The sequence below is a fragment of the Salmo salar genome, chromosome 24, assembly GCF_965601325.2.
Source record: "Salmo salar chromosome 24, fSalSal1, whole genome shotgun sequence".
Classification (NCBI taxonomy): Eukaryota; Metazoa; Chordata; class Actinopteri; order Salmoniformes; family Salmonidae; genus Salmo; species Salmo salar.
In genome coordinates, this window is record NC_138314.1 from 39,956,117 (window position 1) to 39,983,092 (window position 26,976).

A 26,976-nucleotide genomic window follows, 5' to 3' on the forward strand; every position below is an offset into this window, starting at 1 on the left:
TTGTTTATTTAACTTTTGTATATTATCTACTCCACTTGCTTTGGCAATGTTAACATATGTTTCCAATACCAATAAAGCCCCTTGAATTGAATTGAGAGAGAGGGGGAGAGGAAGAGAGGGGGAGAGAGAGAAAGAGAGAGAGGAGTGTGAGAGAGAGAGAGAGTGAGAGAGTTTTGGCTGGGTATGCCATCATTGTAAATAATATTTTTTTCTTAACTGACTTGACTAGTTAAATGAAGGTTAAATAAAAAGAAATGAAAAATAAAAACAAGGAGTTGGCCTGATGGGTACTCTGTGATGTTGTTGGTCCTTCTCCCTTGCTCTAGGAACAATAGAGGAGCATTAGAGAACAAAGAGGAAAGGCCTCAGAGGGGTTGGGTTAAATAAGGAAGACACATTTCAGTTGAATGCATTCAGTTATACAACTGACTAGGTATTCCCATCCCCCTCCCAGGTGATAAATGAGGCGCTATGTAGGCGGAGTCTCGGATCGGGGGAGGGGAAGGGGTACCTAGGGCAGGGTTTCCTCAATGTTGACCTGCGACCCCATTTAGAAACCTCTCTGTTTATTAATGTACCCTCGGTTCTATGAACCAAGCGCTTTTTTTTCAGAGTTTCTCTCGTAACCCCATTTTCAAGGCAACCCATAGTTTGGAAAACACTGACCTATTTCACCCCAAATAAGATGGGGTGAAATAGGGGGGGCCTCTATTATTTATTTTACCTTGTGTGCGACCAGTATATCACCCAGGTTGGTCACGTCACAAAATACTTTTCTTTTTTTTAAACCTTTATTTAACTAGGCAAGTCAGTCTAGAACAAATTCTTATTTACAATGACGTCCGACCCTGACCAAACCCAAACCCAGACGACACTGGGCCAATTGTGCGCCGCCCCATGGGACTCCCAATCACGGCGGGTTGTGATATAGCCTTGAATCAAACCAGGGTCTGTAATGACGCCTCTAGCACTGAGACGAAGTGCCTTAGACCGTTGCGCCACTAGGGATCCCCCCAAAAGTTAACCAGCTATGTTCTGAGCTGGTACTCCTTCTGGTATAACTGAATGATTGACTTAAGGAATCTCTAAGTGAGAACATAAGATAAAAGTGAGTGGCAGTATTCTTTGGTATTTTATTAGGATCCCCATTAGCTGTTGAGAAATGACTAAGGACACAAATGCCATTGAATAGAGTGCAAAAATAAACTATTCCCTAAATATATATTTGTAATATATATATATAGAGGCTATGAGAGAAGAGCAGGGGGTTTTCTCCTAGACCCATATGGCACTTCAGGCTTCAGCAGGTGTCAGACACTTTGATTGATGGCTGCGAGCGTGACGTCATATCGTTGGGGTTGGGGTTGGGGGGGGGGGGGGGGTGGAGTTATGTTTTTTTTATAAGAGGTAATACAACGCTCGGTGTGGGAAGTAACCTATAGGCCGGCTTACCGAAAGAATAAGAGGAACACTCAATCATTCATGGTGCAGCTTTTGTCAGTCTGTGCTTACTGGCTGCGTAGACTACTGGAACAGATCGGAAAGAGTGGTAGCCTAGCCTATTCCTCTAAATACATTATTTACGCAGCAGCGGATTGCTAGGTAGGCTAATATAACCACAATCACGGATACTGGTACAGTCCCGCTGGCTGATTCATTAACAAAAATGATACAAATATGTTATGTTTTACTTTATTTTTGACAGTCAAATAGACTGCCAAAAACACGCATTATTTTCTTGTGACAGGCTGCGATGTCCACGGCGGCATATATTATTATGGTAAGTGCTCTCGCTGTGTTGTGAAATCTTGTGCCTTTGTAGTTATTCAATGGATGGGCCGATAGATGTAAAGATAACGCTACACTTGCTGAGCAATAGGCTACTCACCGGCTCATGTTCATCAGCTGTTTTCATGACTAGTACATTTGGGAAAACACTTAGTTTTACGGCATCTTTTTGTTGTTGTTGTTATCTTTAGTGGTTTTGAATGTTTTTATTGCGATAGGGGCGTTACAATGTAGCCACAACCACACACAAAGGCAGACGCAGACCGGTGCATTGTACTACAGTAGCCTAGACTATCACTGAGAAAATGTATGCGTTGTTTTAATGGACCCTAATATTATAATAAGGATAATAATAATAATTTTTAAAAAGAACATGGAATAACAACATTTTCTCACATTTTCTATCATACAGCTGTTTCTTTCACACTAACTACTACTTCTACTGCTTATGGAGCTACAGGCTATTTTACAACTGGCTAATACAGATTCGAATGCCTCAATGTTTTTTCGGAATTATACGTGTTACATAACGCCAGAACTATGAAATAGAGGACAGCGCGCACCGCAGGCGTCATAGCCATTAGCCTGCCTTGTACGTCATTTATAAAGTTAGCCAATACCCTCCATACCTTCCAGTATATCCAGTGTCAATATCCTCGTTTCCATAGATAAGAGGGAACATAGCACAGAACAACAAAGAACATGTAGCATAAAACTTGCATAGAACAAGAGCATATTAATTGTGTATTTTACTGAAAGATCACTCTTATTGTGTGGTAAAAGACTAAAGCTTACATTTGTGATAGTAGGCTTTGACATAGCAGCGTTCTTGTCGTTCTTCTTTACCAGGTTGGAACTGAGTAGCTAATTAAATGTCCAATTGGAGCACGTTAATTTCATAAATATCCTGGCCTCAAATATCAACTGATTTAAAACAATAGCAACTGTTTGGCCTGTCATATTGTACCCCAGTAGTTACCTTATAGTCTTAGTTATCATTATATCATATCTAGCTATTCATTCATTTGAATGTACAAAATATTTATACTAAAAATAGGCTTTGTGGTGATGTCTAGATTATTCTTCCACTAGGCTATGCAGCATTTGCTCTTTCTGTTCCTTGCAGCTATTACATTAGATCCACAGGTAGGAATCAAATGACTACAAGTAAAAATAATGTGTCAAAATGAACAGTGTGAATGGGAGGCAACATTTTATCACTAGTTCATATTGAAATGTGACACATAAGATATTTTTTGTATTTAATGTGTAATTTGCTTCATTTCGGCCCTCCGTTACAGAAGCAGCAGGTATGTGATGGTGTCCAATAGCTGTGTCCAGTCCAGAAGGAGCCGGTGCCACGCGACGGCTCCACAGGCACAAGGCGGCCGGCAGCTAGATTACTGAGGGATTACACGGACACTCGTTAACTCAATGCCACAAAACCGAGTCTGAGTGGGAAGTCTGGGAACATCGACCAGGGAGGGACTGAATGGGCGGTCGGCCAACTGACTGACAGACTGCTATGGGAAGCGCAGGATCCTCGATAATCTCTGTGAATGTAACTCTCAACTAATTTCACCAGCGGGAGTTGAGCTGGGATCGCTCCGCTAGGATCAGAGACCAGTGCTGAATGTCTGCATCTCTCTGTAGCAGGCACAGATGGTGGGGTGTTGCTATGACAACACTTGCCCTGCACCAGGGTGTGGAGTTGTCTCCTTACTTGCTCTACTGTCTCTGATATGAGGTAGATGGAGCCACTGTATACCTATTTATTTACACTTCGTTCAAGAGTGATACACTCAAAATTCTATGGAGCTCATTCCAGGAAAGCGTAATTGCAATCAAATCCCATGCATATTCAAGTTTCGCCACATGCATAGGATACAACTGGAGTATAACAGTACAGGATACAACTGGAGTATAACAGTACAGGATACAACAGGTGTATAACAGTACAGGATATAACAGTACAGGATACAACAGGTGTATAACAGTACAGGATACAACAGGTGTATAACAGTACAGGATATAACAGTACAGGATACAACAGGTGTATAACAGTACAGGATATAACAGGTGTATAACAGTACAGGATACAACAGGTGTATAACAGTACAGGATACCACAGGTGTATAACAGTACAGGATACCACAGGTGTATAACAGTACAGGATATAACAGTACAGGATACAACAGGTGTATAACAGTACAGGATATAACAGGTGTATAACAGTACAGGATATAACAGGTGTATAACAGTACAGGATATAACAGGTGTATAACAGTACAGGATATAACAGTACAGGATACAACAGGTGTATAACAGTACAGGATACAACAGGTGTATAACAGTACAGGATATAACAGTACAGGATACAACAGGTGTATAACAGTACAGGATACAACAGGTGTATAACAGTACAGGATACAACAGGTGTATAACAGTACAGGATACAACAGGTGTATAACAGTACAGGATATAACAGGTGTATAACAGTACAGGATATAACAGGTGTATAACAGTACAGGATATAACAGTACAGGATATAACAGGTGTATAACAGTACAGGATACAACAGGTGTATAACAGTACAGGATATAACAGTACAGGATACAACAGGTGTATAACAGTACAGGATATAACAGGTGTATAACAGTACAGGATATAACAGTACAGGATACAACAGGTGTATAACAGTACAGGATACAACAGGTGTATAACAGTACAGGATACAACAGGTGTATAACAGTACAGGATACAACAGGTGTATAACAGTACAGGATACAAAGGTGTATAACAGTACAGTGAAATGTTTACCTTGGGATCTCTTTCCAACAATGCAGTGATAATAATAATATAGATAGTAATAATATTGATAGTAATAATATAGATAGTAATAATATAGATAGTAATAATATAGATAATACTATAGATAGTAATAATATAGATTATAATAATATAGCTAGTAATAATATAGATAATAATAATATAGATAATAAGAAAATAGATATTAGTAATTTAGATAATAATAATATAGATAATAATAGAACATAGAATACAACATGTATAATTGATCTATTATCTATGCTATTACAAAATACATTTCAATATAAAGTAATTACCATTTTACAGATGGGATTATTATACCTACAGTATGTGTATGTTTGATTCCAGTCATTTTATTTGCTTTGTTATCAAATCATGAATGATCCTTTCTGATTTCTAGACCTCATCATGCAATAACCAGTGGACACCAGTAGTCAGCTGAGCCATGGCAAAACAGGACTCCCCACTGTTCCTCCATGGCTTTGACCTGGGGGGACACTTCATAGACCCCCGGCCTCTGGGCAGCGGGGCCACTGGTCTGGTTCTGTCCGCTGTGGACAAGCGCAGCGGCCAGCGGGTGGCTGTGAAGAAGCTGGTGATGCGTGACGCTGTCAGCGTGAAGCACGCCCTGCGGGAGGTCAAGATCACACGGCGCCTGCAGCATGAGAACGTGGTGCGCGTGCACGAGGTTCTGGGCCCTTACGGCCACCCGCTGCCTCGCGACCCGGCCCAGCTGAGTGCCCTGTACATCGTCCAGGAGTGCATGGAGACGGACCTAGCTCAGCTGCTAGAGCAGGGACCACTTCCTGGTGGGCACGCCATTTTGCTCTTCTACCAGCTTCTACGAGGCCTCAAGTTCATCCACTCAGCCAACGTGCTGCACCGCGACCTCAAACCAGCCAACGTGTTCCTCAACACAGACCAGCTACTGCTCAAGATCGGAGACTTTGGCCTGGCCCGAATCGTTGACCCACACTACTCCCATAAGGTGAGACTACAGTAGGCTGCCATTAGAAGAGAATAGCTAGCTCGGGGTCTGTATTCATAAAGCTTCATAAAGCCTCTCAGACTAGGGCTGCTGTAGGATCAGGTCCCCCCTGTCCAGGTCTTCTTATTCATTATTATCTGAAAGGCAAAACTGATCCTAGTCCAGCAGTCCTACTCCAAGACGCTTCATGAATCAGGGCCCAGGAGCTACCTAGGTATTAGGTGAACAATGGATAAGTAAAGAAATAAAAACAACAGTAAAAAGACAGTGAAAAATAACAGTAGCGAGGCTATATACAGGCACTGGTTAGTCGGGCTAATTGAGGTAGTATGTACAGTGGGGGGAAAAAGTATTTGATCCCCTGCTGATTTTGTACGTTTGCCCACTTACAAAGAAATGATCAGTCTATAATTTTAATGGTAGGTTTATATGAACAGTGAGAGACAGAATAACAACAACAAAAAAATCCTGAAAAACGCATGTCAAAAATGTTATAAAATGATTTGCATTTTAATGAGGGAAATAAATATTTGACCCGTCTGAAAAACATGACTTAGTACTTGGTGGCAAAACCCTTGTTAGCAATCACAGAGGTCAGACGTTTCTTGTAGTTGGCCACGAGGTTTGCACACATCTCAGGAGGGATTTTGTCCCACTCCTCTTTGCAGATCTTCTCCAAGTCATTAAGGTTTCGAGGCTGACGTTTGGCAACTCGAACCTTCAGCTCCCTCCACAGATTTTCTATGGGATTAAGGTCTGGAGACTGGCTAGGCCACTCCAGGACCTTAATGTGCTTCTTCTTGAGCCACTCCTTTGTTGCCTTGGCTGTGTGTTTTGGGTCATTGTCATGCTGGAATACCCATCCACGTCCCATTTTCAATGCCCTTGCTGAGGGAAGGAGGTTCTCACCCAAGATTTGACAGGACATGGCCCCGTCAAATGATGCGGTGAAGTTGTCCTGTCCCCTTAGCAGAAAAACACCCCCAAAGCATAATGTTTCCACCTCCATGTTTGACAGTGGAGATGGTGTTCTTGGGGTCATAGGCAGCATTCCTCCTCCTCCAAACACGGCGATTTGAGTTGATGCCAAAGAGCTCTATTTTGGTCTCATCTGACCACAACACTTTCACCAGTTGTCCTCTGAATCATTCAGATGTTCATTGGCAAACTTCAGACGGGCATGTATATGTATTCTTGAGCAGGGGGACCTTGCGGGCGCTGCAGGATTTCAGTCCTTCACAGCGTAGTGTGTTACCAATTGTTTTCTTGGTGACTATGGTCCCAGCTGCCTTGAGATCATTGACAAGATCCTCCCGTGTAGTTCTGGGCTGACTCCTCACCGTTCTCATGATCATTGCAACGCCACGAGGTGAGATCTTGCATAGAGCCCCAGGCCGAGGGAGATTGACAGTTCTTTTGTGTTTCTTCCATTTGCGAATAATCGCACCAAATGTTGTCACCTTCTCACCAAGCTGCTTGGCGATGGTCTTGTAGCCCATTCCAGCCTTGTGTAGGTCTACAATGTTGTCCCTGACATCCTTGGAGAGGTCTTTGGTCTTGGCCATGGTGGAGAGTTTGGAATCTGATTGATTGATTGCTTCTGTGGACAGGTGTCTTTTATACAGGTAACAAACTGAGATTAGGAGCACTCCCTTTAAGAGTGTGCTCCTAATCTCAGCTCGTTACCTGTATAAAAGACACCTGGGAGCCAGAAATCATTCTGATTGAGAGGGGGTCAAATACTTATTTCCCTCATTAAAATGCAAATCAATTTATAACATTTTTGACATGCGTTTTTCTCTATATTTTTGTTGTTATTCTGTCTCTCACTGTTCAAATAAACCTAACATTAAAATTATAGACTGATCATTTCTTTGTCAGTGGGCAAACATACAAAATCAGCAGCGAATCAAATACTTTTTTCCCTCACTGTACATGAATGTATAGTTAAAGTGACTATGCATATATGATAAACAGAGAGTAGCAGCAGCGTAAAAGAGCGGTTGGGGGTGGGACAATGCAAATAGTCTTGGTAGCCATTTGATTACTTGTTCAGGAGTCTTATGGCTTGGGGGTAAAAACTGTTGAGAAGCCTTTTTAGTCCTAGACTTGGCGCTCCGGTATCGCTTGTCATGTGGTAGTAGAAAGAACAGTCTATGACTGGGGTGGCTGGGGTAATTGACAATTTTTAGGGCCTTCCTCTGACACCGCCTTTTGAGGATCTGAGGATCCATGCCAATCTTTTTCGTTTCCTGAGGGGGAATAGGCTTTGTCGTACCGTTTTCACGACTGTCTTGGTGTGTTTGGACCATTCTAGTTTATTGAGGATGTGGACACCAAGGAACTTGAAGCTCTGAACCTGCTCCACTAGAGCCCCGTCAATGAGAATGGGGTTGTGCTCGGTCCTCCTTTTCCTGTAGTTCACAAACATCTCCTTTGTCTTGATCACGTTGAGGGATAAGTTGTTATTCTGGCACCACCCGGCCAGGTCTCTGACCTCCTCCCTATAGGCTGTCTCGTTGTTGTTGATGATCAGGCCTACTACTGTTGTGTCGTCTGCAAACTTAATGATGGTGTTGGAGTTGTGCCTGGCCACGCAGTCATGGGTGAACAGGGAGTACAGGAGGGGACTGAGCACGCACCCCTGAGGGGCTCCAGTGTTGAGGTTCAGCGTGGCGGATGTGTTGCTACCTACCCTCACCACCTGGGGGCGGCCCATCAGGAAGTCCAGGATCCAGTTGCAGAGGGAGGTGTTTAGTCCCAGGATCCTTAGCTTAGTGATGAGCTTTGAGGTTACTATGGTGTTGAACGCTGAGCTGTAGTCAATGAATAGTATTCTCACATAGGTGTTCCTTTTGTCCAGGTAGGAAAGGGCAGTGTGGAGTCCAATAGAGACTGCATCATCTGTGGATCTGTTTGGGCGGTATGCAAATTGAGTGGGTCTAGGGTTTCTGGGATAATGGTGTTAATGTGAGCCATTACCAGCCTTTCAAAGCACTTTATGGCTACGGACGTGAGTGCTACGGGTTTGTAGTCATTTAGGCAGGTTGCCTAAATGACTAAGATTTGTTCTTGTGCACAGGGACAATGGTGGTCTGCTTGAAACATGTTGGTATTACAGACTCAATCAGGGACATGATGAAAATGTCAGTGAAGACACCTGCCAGTTGGTCAGCACATGCCTGTACTTGTGAATGTTGATCTGTTTAAAGGTCTTACTCATGTCTGCTACGGAGAGCGTGATCACACAATTGTCTGGAACAGCTGATGCTCTCATGCATGCCTGTGTTGCTTGCCTCGAAGCGAGCATAGAAGGGATTTAGCTTGTCTGGGAGGCTCGTGTCACTGAGCAGCTCGCGGGTTAGAGTCCCGTACCTTGAAAGCGGCAGCTCTACCCTTTAGCTCAGTGCGAATGTTGCCTGTAATCCATGGCTTTTGGTTGGGGAATGTACGTACAGTCACTGTGGGGACGACGTCCTCAATGCACTTATTGATAAAGCCAGTGACTGATGTGGTGTACTCCTCAATGCCATTCGAAAAATCCCAGAACATATTTCAGTCTGTACTAGCAAAACAGTCCTGTAGTTTAATATCTGCTTCATCTGACCACTTTTTTATAGACAGAGTCACTGATGCTTCCTGCTTTAATTTTTGCTTGTAAGCAGGAATCAGGAGGATAGAATTGTGGTCAGATTTACCAAATGGAGGGAGAGGGAGACTTTTGTATGCATCTCTGTGTGTGGAGTACAGGTGATCTAGAATTTCTTTCTCTCTGTTTGCTCATTTAACATGATTTAAGTTTCCCTGCATTAAAATCCCCGGCCACTAGGACTGCCGCCTTTTGGTGGGAGAGGCGTTAGTTTAGTACTGAGTTGTCAATGCTGACACCATTTAAATCTGCCGTATGTGCCTAAAGCTGAGAGTTCGTTCTTTATGTATCTTGGTATTTATTTATTTTTTTACCTTCCATGTACATACGAATGCTAATTTGTTTGTCAATCTTTTGGTCCTGTTTGCTTATTTCCTTATACAGCTGACTGTGTGCAGTCTTAGTGCCAGCATCTGTCTGTGGTGGTAAATAAACAGCCACGAAAAGTCTGGATGAAAACTCTCTTGGCAAATAGTGTGGTCTACAGTTTATTATAAGATACTCTACTTCAGGCGAGCAAAATCTAGAGACTTCCTTAGATTACGTGCACCAGCTGTTGTTTACAAATATGCACAGACCGCCCCCCCTCGTCTTACCGGAGTGTGCTGTTCTATCTTGCCGGTGAAGCATATATCCCGCTAGCTGAATATCCATGTCATCATTCAGCCACGATTCCGTGAAACATAAGATGTTACAGTTTCTGATGTCCCGTTGGAAGGATATTCGCGATTGTACCTCGTCTAATTTATTGTCCAGTGATTGCATGTTGGCAAGTAATATTGACGTTAATGACAGTTTTCCCACTCGCCGTCTGCGGATCCTTACGAGGCACCCCGCTCTGTGTCCTCTGTACCTGCGTCTCTTTCTCTTCCCAATAACTGGGATGTTGGCTTTGTCGGTTCTCTGAAGTACATCCTGTGCGTCCTGCTTGTTGAATATTTTTGTTGTTGTCTAATCCGAGGTGAGTGATCGCTGTCCTGATATCCAGAAGCTCTTTTTTGCCATAAGATATGGTGGCAGAAACATTATGTACAAAATTAGTTACAAATAACGCGAAAATAAACACATAATAGCACAATTGGTTAGGCGCCCGTAAAACTGCTGCCATTTCTTCCGGCGCCATTTTTAGACCAGCTCCTGGCCCTACATGTAAGTGGAGATATAAAAGATGAGGATATCACCGGCTGATTTAAGACAGCAGGATGTCTGCACTGAGAGGAGGATGTTATCTGTATTAAGATGGGAGTTCCTAGCCTGTCTATTGTAAGACTGCTTTAAGGACTAGTGCAGTGTCCTTTCATTAAAAATTATAATAATTACTGTGGGGCTTGTGTGTGAGTGACAAAGCCAGGCTCTAATGGCGAGCAAAATACTGTATCTAGAAAATATTTGTATTCACTATCAGGTCTGTTATAGCCAGTGCTGCTGGAGTTGAGCCGGTGATTTCCTTTTTCATTCCACTTCATAGACTGCTTTTAGAAATGAAACAAAAAGGTTTCATTGCTCCATTTGTTTGTATTTGCAGTTGTGGCACACAATTCAAAACCAGAAATCACCGTTGGTGGCTGGAAACTGAGCAAAATTAGCATTATCTTTACATTTCACAACAAATGTACTTCATTTTCAAACGCTACAGCATTCACCCGTATTAAGATGCCTCTTTGAGCCTGTTTTTTTGTGTGGTCGTGGTGCATGTCTGAACATGTCCTTGAACCAAGTCTGTTGGCTCCTGTAGACTGATGATTCTCTCCTCTGCATGACTGCATTATCATCCATCTATAGCTAGTACTACAGCAGAGCTTTCATAACCTTGTCCAAACATGTCCTGTTAAAGTTACAAATTAATAATAATTGGTGGGTGCTTATATTTGTCTTATTTCACACACGTACAGGTGTGTATTATACAAATGTGTGAATTGGATAATTTTTTGTTGTTGTTGCATATCCCAACTCCCCCTGAGACGCCCTCTTAGAGTGGGGTCACTGGCAGGTCAGCCATTATCAACGGCAACCCTGGAGCAATTAGGGTTAAGTGCCTTTCTCAAGGGCATATCAACAGATTTTTTACCTTGTTGACTGGGGGATTGGAACTAGTGACCTTTCAGATGCTGGCCCAACGCTTTAACCACTAGACTACCTGCTGCCCCGGGTTGCTGGCCCAACGCTTTAACCACTAGACTACCTGCTGCCCCGGGTTGCTGGCCCAACGCTTTAACCACTAGACTACCTGCTGCCCCGGGTTGCTGGCCCAACGCTTGAACCACTAGACTACCTGCTGCCCCGGGTTGCTGGCCCAACGCTTTAACCACTAGGCTACCTGCTGCCCCGGGTTGCTGGCCCAACGCTCTAACCACTAGACTACCTGCTGCCCCGGGTTGCTGGCCCAACGCTTTAACCACTAGACTACCTGCTGCCCCGGGTTGCTGGCCCAACGCTCTAACCACTAGACTACCTGCTGCCCCGGGTTGCTGGCCCAACGCTTTAACCACTAGACTACCTGCTGCCCCGGGTTGCTGGCCCAACGCTTTAACCACTAGACTACCTGCTGCCCCAAGTTGAACCATTACCCTGTCCGTTTTTTCTTTTTGTGGATTAGGCTCTGAGAGATTCATCTGACAGTCGACTTCTCTGCTATGCTGCTTTATTGTTGTGGTGGAACACAGTGTGTTACACCAGCAGGTCAGTGAGGGCCCAGTGAAGGGGAGCTTTGTCCTGACCGGGCCCAGGCCCAGAGATCTGAGCACGGGGCAGCAGGGTGCAGACAGGGAAAGAGATGGATCAGGCTGTGAGCAGGACAGGAATAACAGACTGGCCAAGAGTGTTGCCAGAATAACAATGGGCAATGCTGTGTTCTGGGGATGGTGAAATCAAACAAAAAGCTTCTATGCTGCTCTTATGCAGTGGAGTGTGAGACAGGCCATCTACAGAGCATTCTGTGTCTGGCCTCCTCTGGCCCCGGCCTCCCGGACCCACACTTATCATCCGAGTATGTGTGTATGACCTCAGGGTGTCATGTGTCAGAGACAGGTTGGTGGGAGTTGAGTTTTACTTCAGACTTTAAAGCCTACGTCAGGTTTTATGCACTTTCAAGATGGACATCAGCGTAAAAAAATGACCCGGGGCGATTCCTTTTAAGAACCAGGAAATTGCCTGTTAGTTTCTCTCCCTCTTACATTCAGCGTGCCCTCTCTCCCTCATGACCGAACAACGTCTATTCACACAGCTACTCCTCAGTCCAGACAGAGTGTGTACCAAGCTACTGTACTGAATGTTTAGTAGTGAACTCCTCTAACAGTCCTGTGTTGATTCAGAGAGGAGAGAAATACAGAGTCTATCCAAAATGGAACCCGATTCCCTTTATAGCTGCACCACTATTTCCTAGTGCTCTACTTTTGACTAGAGCTTATATGGCTGGTCAAAAGTAGTGCCCTATATATATGGAATTTGATGCCATTTCAGACACAATTATAGAGTCTATAGGGCTCCCGAGTGGCGCAGTCGGTCTAAGGCACTTCATCTCAGTGCTAGAGGTGTTACGACAGACACCCTGTTTTGAATCCAGGCTGTATCACAACCGGACGTGATTGGGAGTCCCATAGGGCGGCGCACAATTGGCCCAGCGTTTGGCCGGGGTAGGTCGTCATTGTAAATAAGAATTTGTTCTTAACTGACTTGCCTAGTTAAATAAAGGTTAAATGTAAAAAATAAAAAGTCTACCAGAAAGCTCTGGTGCTCCACATGCCATGCCAGCCTTGCAGGGGGCTTACTTAGAGGGAGGCTGGCAGGCCAATGCTCCAAGCTGGGATAGTTCTTGTCTTGGTAAATTGCAAGCAGTGAGGTGGAGTAGAAGAGGATACTTGATAGTGCCACGATCAAGAGAATGTTTTATCTAAAAATAAACTTGCAGACAACGATGACAGGAATTTGGCATCAGCCTCAAATCTAGAGGTATTTGACAGGTGACACATCCATTTTAACGGCTCATATCGCTTGAAGTCACTTGTGGGCTTGTCTCACGACTGTAAGTAAGCCTGTCAGTCTGTGGCAGAGGGTTAGGAATAAGCATTACATCTGTTGTCATCAGCCCTCCGATTATTTTGCAAGTGTTGCCGTTATGACAGAAGCTTTGATTGAAGTGCTAACCTAAATAACACCCAAATAACGCCTCCTTACTGTCAAAAGACTCAATTCAAAAATACAGATATTGGATATGTCCCAAATGGCATCTTATTCTCCTCATAAGTGCTCTATTTCTGACCAGAACCCTATGAGCCCTTGTCAAAAGTAGTGCACTATAATGGGAACACGTTGCCATTTAGGACACAGCCATAAAGCTATCATTGTAAATCTGACTCAGCCTTTGGAATCATCAGTGACTGACTAAACTGTGGTTTTGGATGATAAGCAGAGATTTGACAGATTGCTTAATCAGAGGAGGCCCATCTGAATCTCTCTACCTGCTGAGCCAACCCTGTCAAACTCCACAAATTATTAATCACCTGGAGAGGCAGGGAGAGGGGGAGGCGGTGAAAAAGGAGAGAGGGAAGGAAGGAGGGAGGGAGGCGGTGAGAAAGGAGAGAGAGAAGGAAGGAGGGAGGGAAGGTGGGAGGGAGGGGTGAAATGAAGTACAGTTGGAGAGAGGGGGAGGCGGTGAGAAAGGAGAGAAGGAAGGAGAGAGGGAGGGAGCGGTGACAAAGGAGAGAAGGAAGGAGGGAGGGAGGGAGGGAGGGTGAGAAGGGTGAAATGAAGGACAGTGGAGGAGAGGGGGATGTAGGGATGCTTTAAGGCTGTTTTAGCTGCTTCTCATCAAACATTGAGCAGTCCTCCGTCATTCATTGAGCAGTGCTCCGTCATTCATTGAGCAGTGCTCCGTCATTCATTGAACAGTCCTCCGTCATTCATTGAGCAGTCCTCCGTCATTCATTGAGCAGTCCTCCGTCATTCATTGAGCAGTCCTCCGTCATTCATTGAGCAGTGCTCCGTCATTCATTGAGCAGTGCTCCGTCATTCATTGAGCAGTGCTCCGTCATTCATTGAGCAGTCCTCCATCATTCATTGAGCAGTGCTCCGTCATTCATTGAGCAGTGCTCCGTCATTCATTGAGCAGTCCTCCGTCATTCATTGAGCAGTAGGTCTCCCATTTAACAGTGCTCCGTCCGTCATCCATTGGCAGAGAGTGGAGGGGAGGGACAAAGAGGACAGGAAATGCTTGCCTTGCACTGGGGTTGTGCAGGTTGTGACATGCATTAAAGGCATTCAATTCAAGAGTCTGCAGAGGTCGCTCGCTGTGAATGTATTGTTACAAACCAGTGGCTGTGTTTTCATAATCTCTCACTGTCTCTTGTTAGGTGTGTGTATGTGTAATGTGTGTTATACATTAAAGGGAGCTGCTCTAACGAGATGAAACCAGTGTGGCGCTAGGCAGAACAGCGTTAGAGGACCACATCAAAGGAGGGAGAAACAGTAATTGGATAATAAATGATGACAGAAAAGGCTTTTTCTCTGACCTCTTCCACCATACTATTTCTAGATCCACTGTAGATGACCTGAAAAAGAATACTGTCTTCTATACACTCTTAGAAAAAAGGGTTCCCAAAAGGGTTCTTTGCGGAGGGATAGGGTTCTACCAAGAACTGTTTTGATCAGAAGAACCCTTTTTGGAATACAAAAAATCCTTGTATTCCAAAAAGGGTTCTTCTGAACAAAAGTCAAAGGGTTCTACCTAGAACCTTTAACATCCTAAGAACCATTTTTTTAAATGATTCTTTGGAAGGCAAGAAGGGTCCTACATAGAACCATATATAAATATTTCCCAGCATACTATATTGCAGGGAGATTTTCAGAATTGTTTGTTTTACTGTAATATCTGTGTTTTTGCATGTATATTGATTGGTTGGTTAATGTTATGCTACACAAAGAAACTAATCCAATCTGTTAGTAATTGGATTTATTGCACCCGTTACTGCGATGGTTGTTCCAGTTTAGATGATTGAGGTAGTCTAAATTCTCCATCTTCCCAACCCTGGCAGTCATTTTGAATGCAAGTTGTGGGTGATTACCAATTCCAGTGTTGGCTATCCTGACTGTCTGAATTTCAATAGGAATTACACATAACTTTGCAAGCCAACATAATGTGACTTGCAGGCCTATTGTGGCCTGTAAACCAGGAGATTCCTAAGACCAATGTGTTAGGGTATAACTAGGCCCTCAAATAATGGCCATATATGTAATGTATTGTCATAAATAATACCATTTTAAAGGCTAACAAGGCTCGTGGCTTCTACCTGTTCTTTGTGGGTTCTAGGAAGAACCCTCCGAAGATAAAAGGGTTTTCAGATGAACCCTTCATAGACGATTCAAGGAAGAACCTTATAAAACCCAAATACAGAGGGTTCCTACAAGAACCCTTTGCAGAGGGTTTTAGATAGAACCCTCTGCAAAGGTTTCTACCCAGCACCAAAAAGGGTTACCCTAAGGGGACAAGCCAAAGAACCCTGTATGATTCTACTTAGCACCTTTCTTTCTAAGAGTGTACCTGTAATGGGTGAGTGTGAAGAGTTGGGGGAAAGCTGTAAAAAGCCATCAAGACACTTTAGCAAATGAGCCAGGAAAATGTACATCGGTGTTAATTTCCTTGTCATGCTTACCCTGTGTGTGTTGTTGTCTGTGTGTATTGGCCAGGGCTACCTGTCAGAGGGCTTGGTGACTAAATGGTACCGGTCTCCGCGCCTGTTGCTCTCACCCAACAACTACACCAAGGCCATCGATATGTGGGCAGCTGGCTGCATCCTGGCAGAGATGCTAACAGGCCGCATGCTCTTTGCAGGTAGGGGTCTGTTGAGGTGGAGAGGTGTGGATATGAATATGATATGAGACATATGGATTGAATGATTCATGATTTGGATAAACTGAGAGTATTACCCATTTGTTTTTATGCTGTTGGGCAGTACAGTCTTTTTGTCAAACTAGGATCTTTTTGATGTAGTGAAGAGAAAGTGTACTTCGTTAAACTTTTTTTTGCATAATACAGAAATTGCCATTTGCCTGTCTGTCTGTTCTCTATCCAATCACAGCTCAGTAAGTGTACGCCTAATTGTTAAAAAAGCTAAATGATCCAGGATATGGTCTGTATCCCAAATGGCACTCTATTCCCTATATTGTGCACTACATTTGACCAGAGCCCATAGGCAGAGCACTACAGTGCATTCGGAAAGTATTCAGACACCTTGATTTTTCCACATTTTGTTAGGCTACAGCCTTATTCTAAAATGTATTAAATATTTTTTTCCCTTCATCAAGGCTCCCGTGTGGTGCAGCGGTCTAAGGCACTGCATGTCAGTGCTGGACGCGTCACTACAGACCCTAGTTTGATTCCAGGCTGTATCACAACCACCCAGTGTGGTTAGGGTTTGGCTGGGGTTTTGGCCGGGGTAGGCCGTCATTGTAGATAAGACTTTGTTCTTAACTGACTTGCCCAGTTAAATAAAGGTTAAATAAAAACATTTAAAAAATCAGTCTACACACAATACCCCATAATGACAAAGCAAAAACAGGTTTTTATGTTTACAAATGTATTAAAATAAAAAACTGAAATATCACATTTACATAAGTATTCAGACCCCTTACTCAGTACTTTGTTGAAGCACCTTTGGCAGTGATTACAGCCTCTTCTTCGGTATGATGCTACAAGCTTGGCACACCTGTATATGGGGAGTTTCTCCCATTCTTCTCTGCAGATCCTCTCAAGCTCTGTCAGGTTAGATGGGGAGCGTCGCTGCACAGCTATTTTCAGGTCTCTCCAGAGATGTTCGATCGGGTTCAAGTCCAGGTTCTGGCTGGGCTACTCAAAGACATTCAGAGACTTGTCCCGAAGCCGCTCCTGCGTTGTCTTGGCTGTGTGCTTAGGGTCGTTGTTCTGTTCGAAGGTGAACCTTCGCTCTGGAGCAGGTTTTCATCAAGGATCTCTCTGTACTTTGCTTCGTTCATCTTTCCCTTGATCCTGACTAGTCTCCCAGTCCCTGCCGCTGAAAAACATCCCCACAGCATGATGCTGCCACCACCATGCTTCACCGTAGGGATGGTGCCAGGTTTCCTCCAGACGTGACGCTTGGCAGTCAGGACAAAGATAATATTTTTTATTTAATCCATTTTAGAATAAGGCTGTAGCGTAACAAAATGTGGGAAAAGGGAAGGGATCTGAATACTTTCTGAATGAACTGTATATAAGGGATAGTGTACCAAAAAAATATAGCTGCAAGCAGCCATGGTAGGTTCAAGCCCTATAACACTACAGTGCTACCATCAGGACAAATAAGTCTAATTTTCCTAGGATTAGATACTTTTGTACCCCTTATTACGCTTGCAAAATATCAGAACTCAAACTCAAACACATTATGCTTTTGTTGGATATTGGACCATTTTGATGATGTTCACTAGGCTTTGTGTCGTAATAATAATTTGGTCATGTAACACATGATTTTATCCAGACCTGTTGACACATATTTAGTGTGTGGTCTGTCTGCAAATTCAACCTATGACCTTCTCAGTAGCCTGCTCATTAGTCACGAGGGTGTAAAACTTTTCTTATCCCAGTAGCCTGCTCCAACCATCTTAATACCCGTCTTTAAAAAGTCACTACTTCTAGTACTACTTTATCCTCAAACTTTCAACACTAGCCTTTAACAATTCAAACTTATGAACTTCTACCATAAAAAATCTGATGCAAGACACATCATTTTTCTTCAGAAAAGTGACCTTTTCTAGTTTTAGAATCATAATGCTTCTTTACTTCCTGGTTCCTCCTGACTTCCTGCCTGGTTCCTCCTGGCTGCTCTATACGCAGGAGCCCATGAGCTGGAGCAGATGCAGCTGATCCTGTATACGGTGCCTGTGTTGAGGGAAGAGGACCATCACGACCTCCGGCAGGTCATCCCCTCCTACGTCAGCCACGGTTGGAGGGTCAGGAGGTCCTTCAGAGAACTACTACCTGAAGTAGATGCAGATGGTGAGAAGGATGGGGTTTAGGGAGAGCAGCGAAAACTCTTCAACTAAGATCAGATGGCACCTTTATACTATACCTCCCTGAAACGATCAACAGTTTCTGTTAAATGTTGTTACTAAAAATAACAAGAACGTATGTCTAACTAATGTATTGTCTTAAATTCATGATTGTCTTATATTCATAAACAAATCTATTTCCTGATGGTATATGACCTTACTTGCAGCCAGGTACTGTATATGCACACATCATTTGAAAGCCTTTTCTATTCTCCGTTCCCGTCTCTTTCTCCACTAGCCATAGACTTCCTGGAGCGTATTCTGACCTTTAACCCCATGGACCGGCTGACAGCAGAGGCGGCCCTGGCCCATCCCTTCCTGCAGCAGTACTCGTGTCCCCAGGACGAGCCCATGTCACCCCAGCCCTTCCGCATAGAGGACGAGCTAGATGATAGCCTGGTCACGGAGCCCGGCCACAGCCACAGCCACAGCCAGGCCTCTAGCTCTCACTGGGACAGGTGTGTGTCTAGCCTGGTCTCAGATCTGTTTGTACTGTCATGTCAACTAGTGACAAGGAATTAACATGACACGTAAAGGAGCAAATTGAATGGCATCAAACACCTGGAAACCATGTATTGGTTGTATTTGATTCCATTCCACTGATTCCGCTCCGGTCATTACCACGAGCCCGTCCTCCCCAATTAATGTGCCACCAACCTCCTGTGGTGTCAACCACAGAGATACATCTATATTGTACTATGCCATTCATTTCTATTGAATTCTATGGGGTCAGTTACACTTCACACACTGCAGCAGCCATATTGAGGGGGAACAGCACAGTGACACCATGTAAAAAGAAAGAGATATCATGATCTGAACTGTACACAACAGATACACCAAAGTAAAGCCATCAACAAAAAGCATCAAAAAGAAAGCAACCCCACAATGAGCCCTAGGGAATAAGCACATGATGATTTTAAAGAAAAGTCCAAATAAAGTTTAGTAAAAGACAGCGACTGGTTTCATTGGCTTCCGGGAGAGCCAGGGAAACGCTGTGTGGAGGTTAACAGAGAGCCAGGGAAACGCTGTGTGGAGGTTAACAGAGAGCCAGGGAAACGCTGTGTGGAGGTTAACAGAGAGCCAGGGAAACGCTGTGTGGAGGTTAACAGAGAGCCAGGGAACCGTTGTGTGGAGGTTAACAGAGAGCCAGGGAAACGCTGTGTGGAGGTTAACAGAGAGCCAGGGAAACGCTGTGTGGAGGTTAACAGAGAGCCAGGGAAACGCTGTGTGGAGGTTAACAGAGAGCCAGGGAAACGCTGTGTGGAGGTTAACAGAGAGCCAGGGAACCGTTGTGTGGAGGTTAACAGAGAGCCAGGGAAACGCTGTGTGGAGGTTAACAGAGAGCCAGGGAAACGCTGTGTGGAGGTTAACAGAGAGCCAGGGAAACGCTGTGTGGAGGTTAACAGAGAGCCAGGGAACCGTTGTGTGGAGGTTAACAGAGAGCCAGGGAAACGCTGTGTGGAGGTTAACACGTTGAACCAATGTGGAAAAGACGTTGAATTGGGGTCTGTGCCCAGTGGGGCATGTGTGTGTGTGTGTGTGTGTGTGTGTGTGTGTGTGTGGTGTGTGTGTGTGTGTGTGTGTGTGTGTGTGTGTGTGTGTGTGTGTGTGTGTGTGTGAGTGAGTGAGTGAGAGAGTTTAAAGATAACACCAATATGGTCTTCACCTCAGTAGACTGAAATGGCAACGTTGATGTTTCATTGACAAGCTCTTTGTTTCCACTGTGCAGGTATGATACCAGCCTGTCATCAGACCTGTACTGGCAGCAGCAGAGTGGCTGTCAGTGCATGCCTGGGGTCTCGGAGGTGGTCAACTCCAAAGAGGAGGAGGTCCAGAGAGATCCCAGGGCAGGTTCCTACCCTCTGTTGGAGGAGGCCCAGGTGGACCCTCGCAAGTATTCCCACAGCAGCTCTGCCGAGCGCTTCCTGGACCACTCCCACTCCTCTCTGGTGCGGGCCTGTGGGGGCGGAGCTTATGCTGAGCTGGACTGTGGTCGCTCCTGTGACTACAGAGTGGGCTCCCCTTCCTATCTGGACAAGGTTGCGTGGAGGGACGGCAAGCCGCAGCACTACTCCGAGCCCAAGCTGATCCTGGACCTGTCTCACTGGAAGAGGAATAGCCAGCTCACTGTGCCTGAGGGGCCTGAGCCTAGAGGGGCCAGCGTGGAGGAGCTGCCTGTCGAGGAGCCACCTTGGGACCTATTCAAGGAGATCTCTCGCTGGGTGGAGAGCACACAGACTCGCCTGTCCTCCACCAGCCCACCCCAGGGACCCCTGTCCTACCCCAGCTCACCCCAGGAACCCCTGTCCTACCCCAGCCCACCCCAGGGACCCCTGTCCTACCCCAGCTCACCCCAGGAACTCCTGTCCTGCCCCAGCCCACCCCAGGGACCCCTGTTCTACCCCAGCCCACCCCAGGAACCCCTGTCCTACCCCAGCCCACCCCAGGAGCCCCTGTCCTCCACCAGCCCACCCCAGGAACTCCTGTCCTACCCCAGCTCACCCCAGGAACCCCTGTTCTACCCCAGCCCACCCCAGGAACCCCTGTCCTGCCCCAGCCCACCCCAGGGACCCCTGTTCTACCCCAGCTCACCCCCGCTGCCCCCTTTTCCCACCTCCCTCCCTGCCCCACTCTTTCACAGCTGTTCGCCGGTCGTACAGCCGTCACCTAGACTGGACAAGCGCCACACACTCAGCCCGCCTGCCGCGTCCCATTCCCCTCCCTCCCTGTTGCCCTGCTCTCCCTCGTCTCCTCCGCCAATGTCACCTCTCATTCCTTCGTCGATTCATGAGCCCCCGCAGACTCTTCCCTCCAGGGGGCAAGGGGGCCCGTTTGACCTAGACATGTTCATCTCTCGAGCGCTGAAGCTCTGTGGTCAGAGTGAGGACCTGGGGGGAAGCTCGGACGGGGCCAAACGGGCCAACATCAAGAGGGTACCTAGACTCCCGGAGCACCGGCCACCCCCACCTCAGACTCCCAACTCCTAATAGGACCTAGGTCCAAGGCTACCACAGAGGGTGCTGGTAGACTGTGGGAGCGGCGTTTAAGACTACCACAGAAATCACAGGTAGACTGTGGGAACTGCGTTTAAGGCTACCACAGAGGGTGCTGGTAGACTGTGGGAGCGGCGTTTAAGACTACCACAGAAATCACAGGTAGACTGTGGGAACTGCGTTTAAGGCTACCACAGAAAGCACTGGTAGACTGTGGGAACTGCGTTTAAGGCTACCACAGATAGCACTAGTAGACTGTGAGAGCTGTGTTTAAGGCTACCACAGAAAGCACTGGTAGACTGTGGGAACTGCGTTTAAGGCTACCACAGAAAGCACTAGTAGACTGTGGGAGCTGCTTCCAAGGACTGTGGTATACTTAGTAAGACTTGCCTTGTAAAAAGCACCAGTTGACTCACACCCAAAGTCATAAGCGAGGTGCTGACTAACAGAATAGTAAACGTATGGAGAAACACTCTATATACTGTATACTCCCAATGATTACTCCCAGTGTAAAATAGCTTTTTTTACCCATTATCATTGCGGTGTGCAACTTTTCATAAGTTGCCTTGACACTGACCTTTCTCACTTAAATGAATGGTGCTGGTCCTTTGGATCAGAGCAGTAGGTGAGGAGAGAAAAGTGAGGATCAAGATCCATTAGCTACAAACAACATAATGTGCTTCCGATGGTTTTGCTACTGCATACAGTATGTCATTGAGGTCACTGCTGTAAATGAATGTATGTTTTACAGAATCGAACGGAAAGTAGTAAGCCTATGTAGTAAGCCTGCATGAAAGCAGCAACTGTACTCATTACAAGAATGCCTGCAAATGATCAACAGTTAGGTGGAGAGAGGAAATTCCAGGTATTGCCTCGCAGAATAGCTTAAAGACAACGTAGCCAGCTATATTTGGTTATAATTTTGTTGAAATGACTCTTTCAAACACAACCCTTTAGGTTGTTTAGATATCTTCTGGATGTGAGTAGCTATAGGTCTTCCTGCAGCAAATACTTAAGAAGAATGATACGAATATCTTCCATTGAGTGGGAAGTATCTCCTATAAGGAGTCTGAATGTATTTATAGATACACATATTAGCATAAGAACAGTTAGCTCTGGTCCATGGCGTTAGAGCCCCTTCGTCTACTAAGGAATGTGTTAATGGAGGGAACGCGAACTAACAACCTGGACCAGAGTTAAATAACAGTCAAAGGGAGATGGTCTCTGGGACTCATATATTGAGGTTTTACTGTTAACACTGCTGCTGTGATTTCAAACAGTATGCCTTGTACAATTGTATACATTGAACTGCTGTTTCATAAAGCATCTTCCAGATGCCAGTAATGGTTTGTTGACAGTTTAAGGTTAAGTACAGCTTTTGGGGATTTATGTGTGTGTGTTATTATTTAGCTGAAAAGGAGTTTTCACACTGTAACGCAGTAAGATATATCTGTCTGGTACCTGCACACCCACGTTGTCATCACAGGGAGGTATACTTAGAACAGTGGCAACACGGTAGTCAGCCTAGCTGATATCAAGCTGATAACAGAAAGCCTAAGGAGAAGTCATGCAAAAGGTCACACACTCATCAAGCACTCAAAACTCTTTAGGCTGCATCCCAAACAAACAAACGGCACCCAATTCCTATATAGTGCAATACTTTTGACCAAAGCCCTATGGACCCTGGTCAAAAGTAGTGTACTGTAAAGGAATTGGGTTTTGCCATTGGGGATGTAGATCTTGTCTCATGCTTTTACCATTGTTACTACTATTCAATGACAGCTACCGTTCCAAAATGGTTGGATTTCATAATGATATACTCTCGAGTCATGAGAAATGTATCATTGCACAATATCACATGACATTGTAAAGGGGACACAGTGAGCTAACATAGTCAATTCTGGGAATTGCAGGGTGCAAACTATCTTCAGAGCAGAGCGAAGTTTTAATAACAAAAGCACATCAGACAGACATTGCCAGGGACCAGGTTCTTAAAGGCCAATTAAGCTTCATGTGCAGTGACAGACACAATCTGGACCAGTCCATGATATTTTACTGGTAAAATAACAGTCAGCAATAATATCAGTACCAGTCAAAAGTTTGGATACACCTACTCATTGCAGGGTTTATATTTATTTTTACTATTTTCTGCATTGTAGAATAATAGTGAGGACATCAACACTATGAAATAACACATATGGAATCATGTAGTAAGCAAAAAGGTGTTAAACAAACCAATATTTATTTTATATTTGAGATTGTTCAAAGTAGCCACCCTTTGCCTTGATGACAACTTTGCACATTATTGGCATTCTCTCAACCAGCTTCATGAGGTAGTCATCTGGAAAGCATTTCAATTAACAGGTGTGCCTTGTTAAAAGTTAATTTGTGGAATTTCTTTCCTTCTTAATGCATTTCAGCCAATCAGTTGTGTTGTGACAAGATTGGGTTGGTATACAGAAGATAGCCCTATTTGGTTAAATACCAATTTCATATTATGGCAAGAACAGCTCAAATAAGCAAAGAGAAAAGACAGTCCAACATTACTTTAAGAAATAAAGGTCAGTCAATCCGGAACATTTCAAGAACTTTCAAAGTTTCTTCAAGTGCAGTCGCAAAAACCATCAAGCGCTATGGTGAAACTGGCTCTCATGAGGACCGCCACAGGAAAGGAAGACCCAGAGTTACCTCTGCTGCAGAGGATAAGTTAATTAGAGTTACCAGCCTCAGAAATTGCAGCTCAAATAAATGCTTCACAGAGTTCAAGTAACAGACACATCTCAACATCAACTGTTCAGAGGAGATTGCGTGAATCAGGCCTTCATGGTCGAATTGCTGCAAGGAAACCACTTCTAAAGGACACCAATAAGAAGAAGAGACTTGCTTGGGCCAAGAAACATGAGCAATGGACATTAGACTGGTGGAAATCTGTCCTTTGCTTTGATTAATCCAAATTTGGAGGAGGAGGTGTGATGGTGTGGGGGTGCTTTGCTGGTGACACTGTCAGTGATTTATTTAGAATTCAAGGCACAGTTAACCATCATGGCTACCACAGCATTCTGCAGCGATACGCCATTCCATCTGGTTTGCGCTTAGTGGGACTATCATTTATATCGTTTTTCAACAGAACAATGACTCAACACACCAGGCTGTGTAAGGGCCATTTGACCAAAGAGAGTGATGGAGTGCTGCATCAGATGACCTGGCCTCCACAATCACCTGACCTCAACCCAATTGAGATAGTTTGGGATGAGTTGGACCACAGACTGAAGGAAAAGCAGCCAACACGTGCTCAGTATATTTGGGAACTCCTTCAAAACTGTTGGAAAAGCATTCCAGGTGAAGCTGGTTGAGAGAATGCCAAAAGTGTGCAAAGCTGTCATCAAGGCAAAGGGTGGCTATTTTGAATAATATAAAATATATTTTTTATATTTGTTTAGCACTTTTTTGGTTACTGCATGATTCCATATGTGTTATTTCATAGTTTTGATGTTTTCAATGTTATTATATAATGTAGAAAATAGTAAAAATAATGAAAAACCCTTGGTTGAGTAGGCGTGTCCAAACCTTTGACTATTACTGTACATAGTTAGATCCAATATGCTTGTTGCGACAGAATATGTCCCTTTTAGTCTGAGTCGGTTCATGAATGTGCCTCAGAATAGGCCTACAGCTCAATGCTTCCAGCTCGCTGAATGTAATAGTTTTGCATGGCTTGGTCCTTGATTAAACTGTCAAATGATTTTAACTACAAGACTTTAATAATGTGAAATTGTGAACAATCTTTACTTGAGGGTGTCCTGCTTGTATCACATATGGTGGAAGCGGCAGTTTTCACAGCTGAAATCAATTTACTCTTATCCCTTTTGTAGTTCCTCTTTAGCTGATGAACAGACAAATAAAAGTTGACTGAACATTTTGTGAAGGGTGTTTTTTTTCTTATTATTTTCTTCTGACCGCTGATATCAGCCCTGCTGGAGCTGGGGATGAATCTCCTCCTATTACCTGTTTTGGCACATCTGGGTACCGGGGAGGCTAAAGCCAAACCAGTCGTCTACGGGGGATTATATAAGAAAAAGAGAGGTTATAATCACATATGGTGTGAAGAGCATGAATCCTCTGAACTTAATAATAGTAATAATAATAATGTTAATAATAATAATAATAATGTTAATAATAATAACGTTAATAATAATGTTAATAATAATAACGTTAATAATAACGTTAATAATAATGTTAATAATAATGCCAATAATAATAATGTTAATAATCATGTTAATAATAATTATAATAATACCGTTAATAATAATTATAATAAGAATGTTAATAATAAGAATGTTAATAATAAGTATGTTAATGATAATAATAATAATGTTAATAATAATTTGTATAATAATGATCATAATAATGTTAATAGTAATAATAAATACATAGACAGTATAAATAATCCTTGTAGCTCAGTTGGTAGAGCATGGTGTTTGCAACACCAGGGTTGTGGGTTCGATTCCCACGGGGGCCAGCACAGGAAAAAAAAAAATGTATGAAATTGTTTGAAAATGTATGCATTCACTACTGTAAGTCGCTCTGGATATGAGCGTCTGCTAAATTATGTAAAAATAAGATTGATAGCTGTGGAGAATGATGGATTTTGCAGCAAATGATGGTAAATGGCCATCATGTTTTGTTAGTGCGTGTGTGTCGTACACAGAGCTCTGCTGTCCTCTAGTGTTCATTATTGCTCAATGCAAGTCACTAATGAAGTTCTACAGGCAGCTATTGTGTAAAAAAAAAAACACACAAAAAACTGACAACTGTGTAATCGAGCTCCTTCTAAGTGGTTTTAATAATTTGATGTGTTATGACATTTGAGGAGGACAATGCATGTTATTGATACTGGATGTAGTTCTCAGAATAGGCTATACGTGAATTAACACAAATGATTCAATGAGTTGCTGAACAAAGTGTAATGGTCTACAACTATGGGGAATGTTGTACACACACACACAACACAACACAAAATTACACCATTCCATGATGCCTATGTAGGCGATGTAGGTGTAAGGAATAAAGCTAAACCTTTCGTAGTGCTGCTGATTTAAGTGATACTGGACCATAGTAGCAGCAGCAAATACAATTTTTTTATTTATTTTTAATCCATCAACCTGCGAGACAGTGCTCCTGCAACCTGTAGTTAAAGTTATTTTTCAAAAAATAAAAAAAGTACCGTACGTGTCAATAACAGAGTAAATCCCGTGTGGCTCAGTTGGTAGAGCATGGTGTTTGCAACGCCAGGGTTGTGGGTTCGATTCCCACGGGGGACCAGTACGGGGAAAAAATGTATGAATTCACTATTGTAAGTCGCTCTGGATAAGAGCGTCTGCTAAATGACTAAAATGTAAGTCATGATGAAAAGATAAATGGGATTCCACTGATTAGTTAGATTCATAGTTGTTAATTTATACACCAAAATCTATTCCATGCATTTGGGTACAAATCTTCAGCACATACAAGAGTCTAAATAAATGCACCGTTAGAAGCTTATAGGACGGTCTCCATCCTCTGATTTGATAGTAGCTGAGGACGGAAACCCTGGTTTCTGATTGGCCAAGCGCTCCTACTCTCCACGGCCTGGGATTCGTTACTAGTTACTACAGCCACAAAGTCCTAAACTC

The 26,976-nt window shown here is 43.9% G+C and overlaps 1 protein-coding gene across 1 annotated transcript; it reads left to right on the forward strand.

Annotated features, from left to right (window-relative positions):
- Positions 1-1,412: 1,412 nt before the first annotated feature.
- On the forward strand, positions 1,413-25,218 carry LOC106585829 (mitogen-activated protein kinase 4). The gene is made up of 7 exons (XM_014172500.3): positions 1,413-1,780; positions 3,090-3,535; positions 5,018-5,605; positions 15,936-16,080; positions 18,097-18,258; positions 18,550-18,769; positions 20,041-25,218. Exons 3-7 carry the CDS (start codon positions 5,063-5,065, stop codon positions 21,296-21,298), a joined length of 2,328 nt encoding a protein of 775 aa, XP_014027975.1. The 5' UTR covers positions 1,413-1,780; positions 3,090-3,535; positions 5,018-5,062; the 3' UTR covers positions 21,299-25,218.
- The last annotated feature ends 1,758 nt before the right edge of the window (positions 25,219-26,976 follow it).

What these genes read in the sequence shown, in the direction of transcription:
- LOC106585829 (XM_014172500.3), top strand. Translation starts at nt 5,063, where the DNA reads ATGGCAAAACAGGACTCCCCACTGTTCCTCCATGGCTTTGACCTGGGG. An exon ending in AGGCCGCATGCTCTTTGCAG is followed by an intron (nt 16,081 to 18,096) that starts GTAGGGGTCTGT and finishes CTCTATACGCAG; the next exon opens with GAGCCCATGAGCTGGAGCAG. An exon ending in ACCTGAAGTAGATGCAGATG is followed by an intron (nt 18,259 to 18,549) that starts GTGAGAAGGATG and finishes TTTCTCCACTAG; the next exon opens with CCATAGACTTCCTGGAGCGT.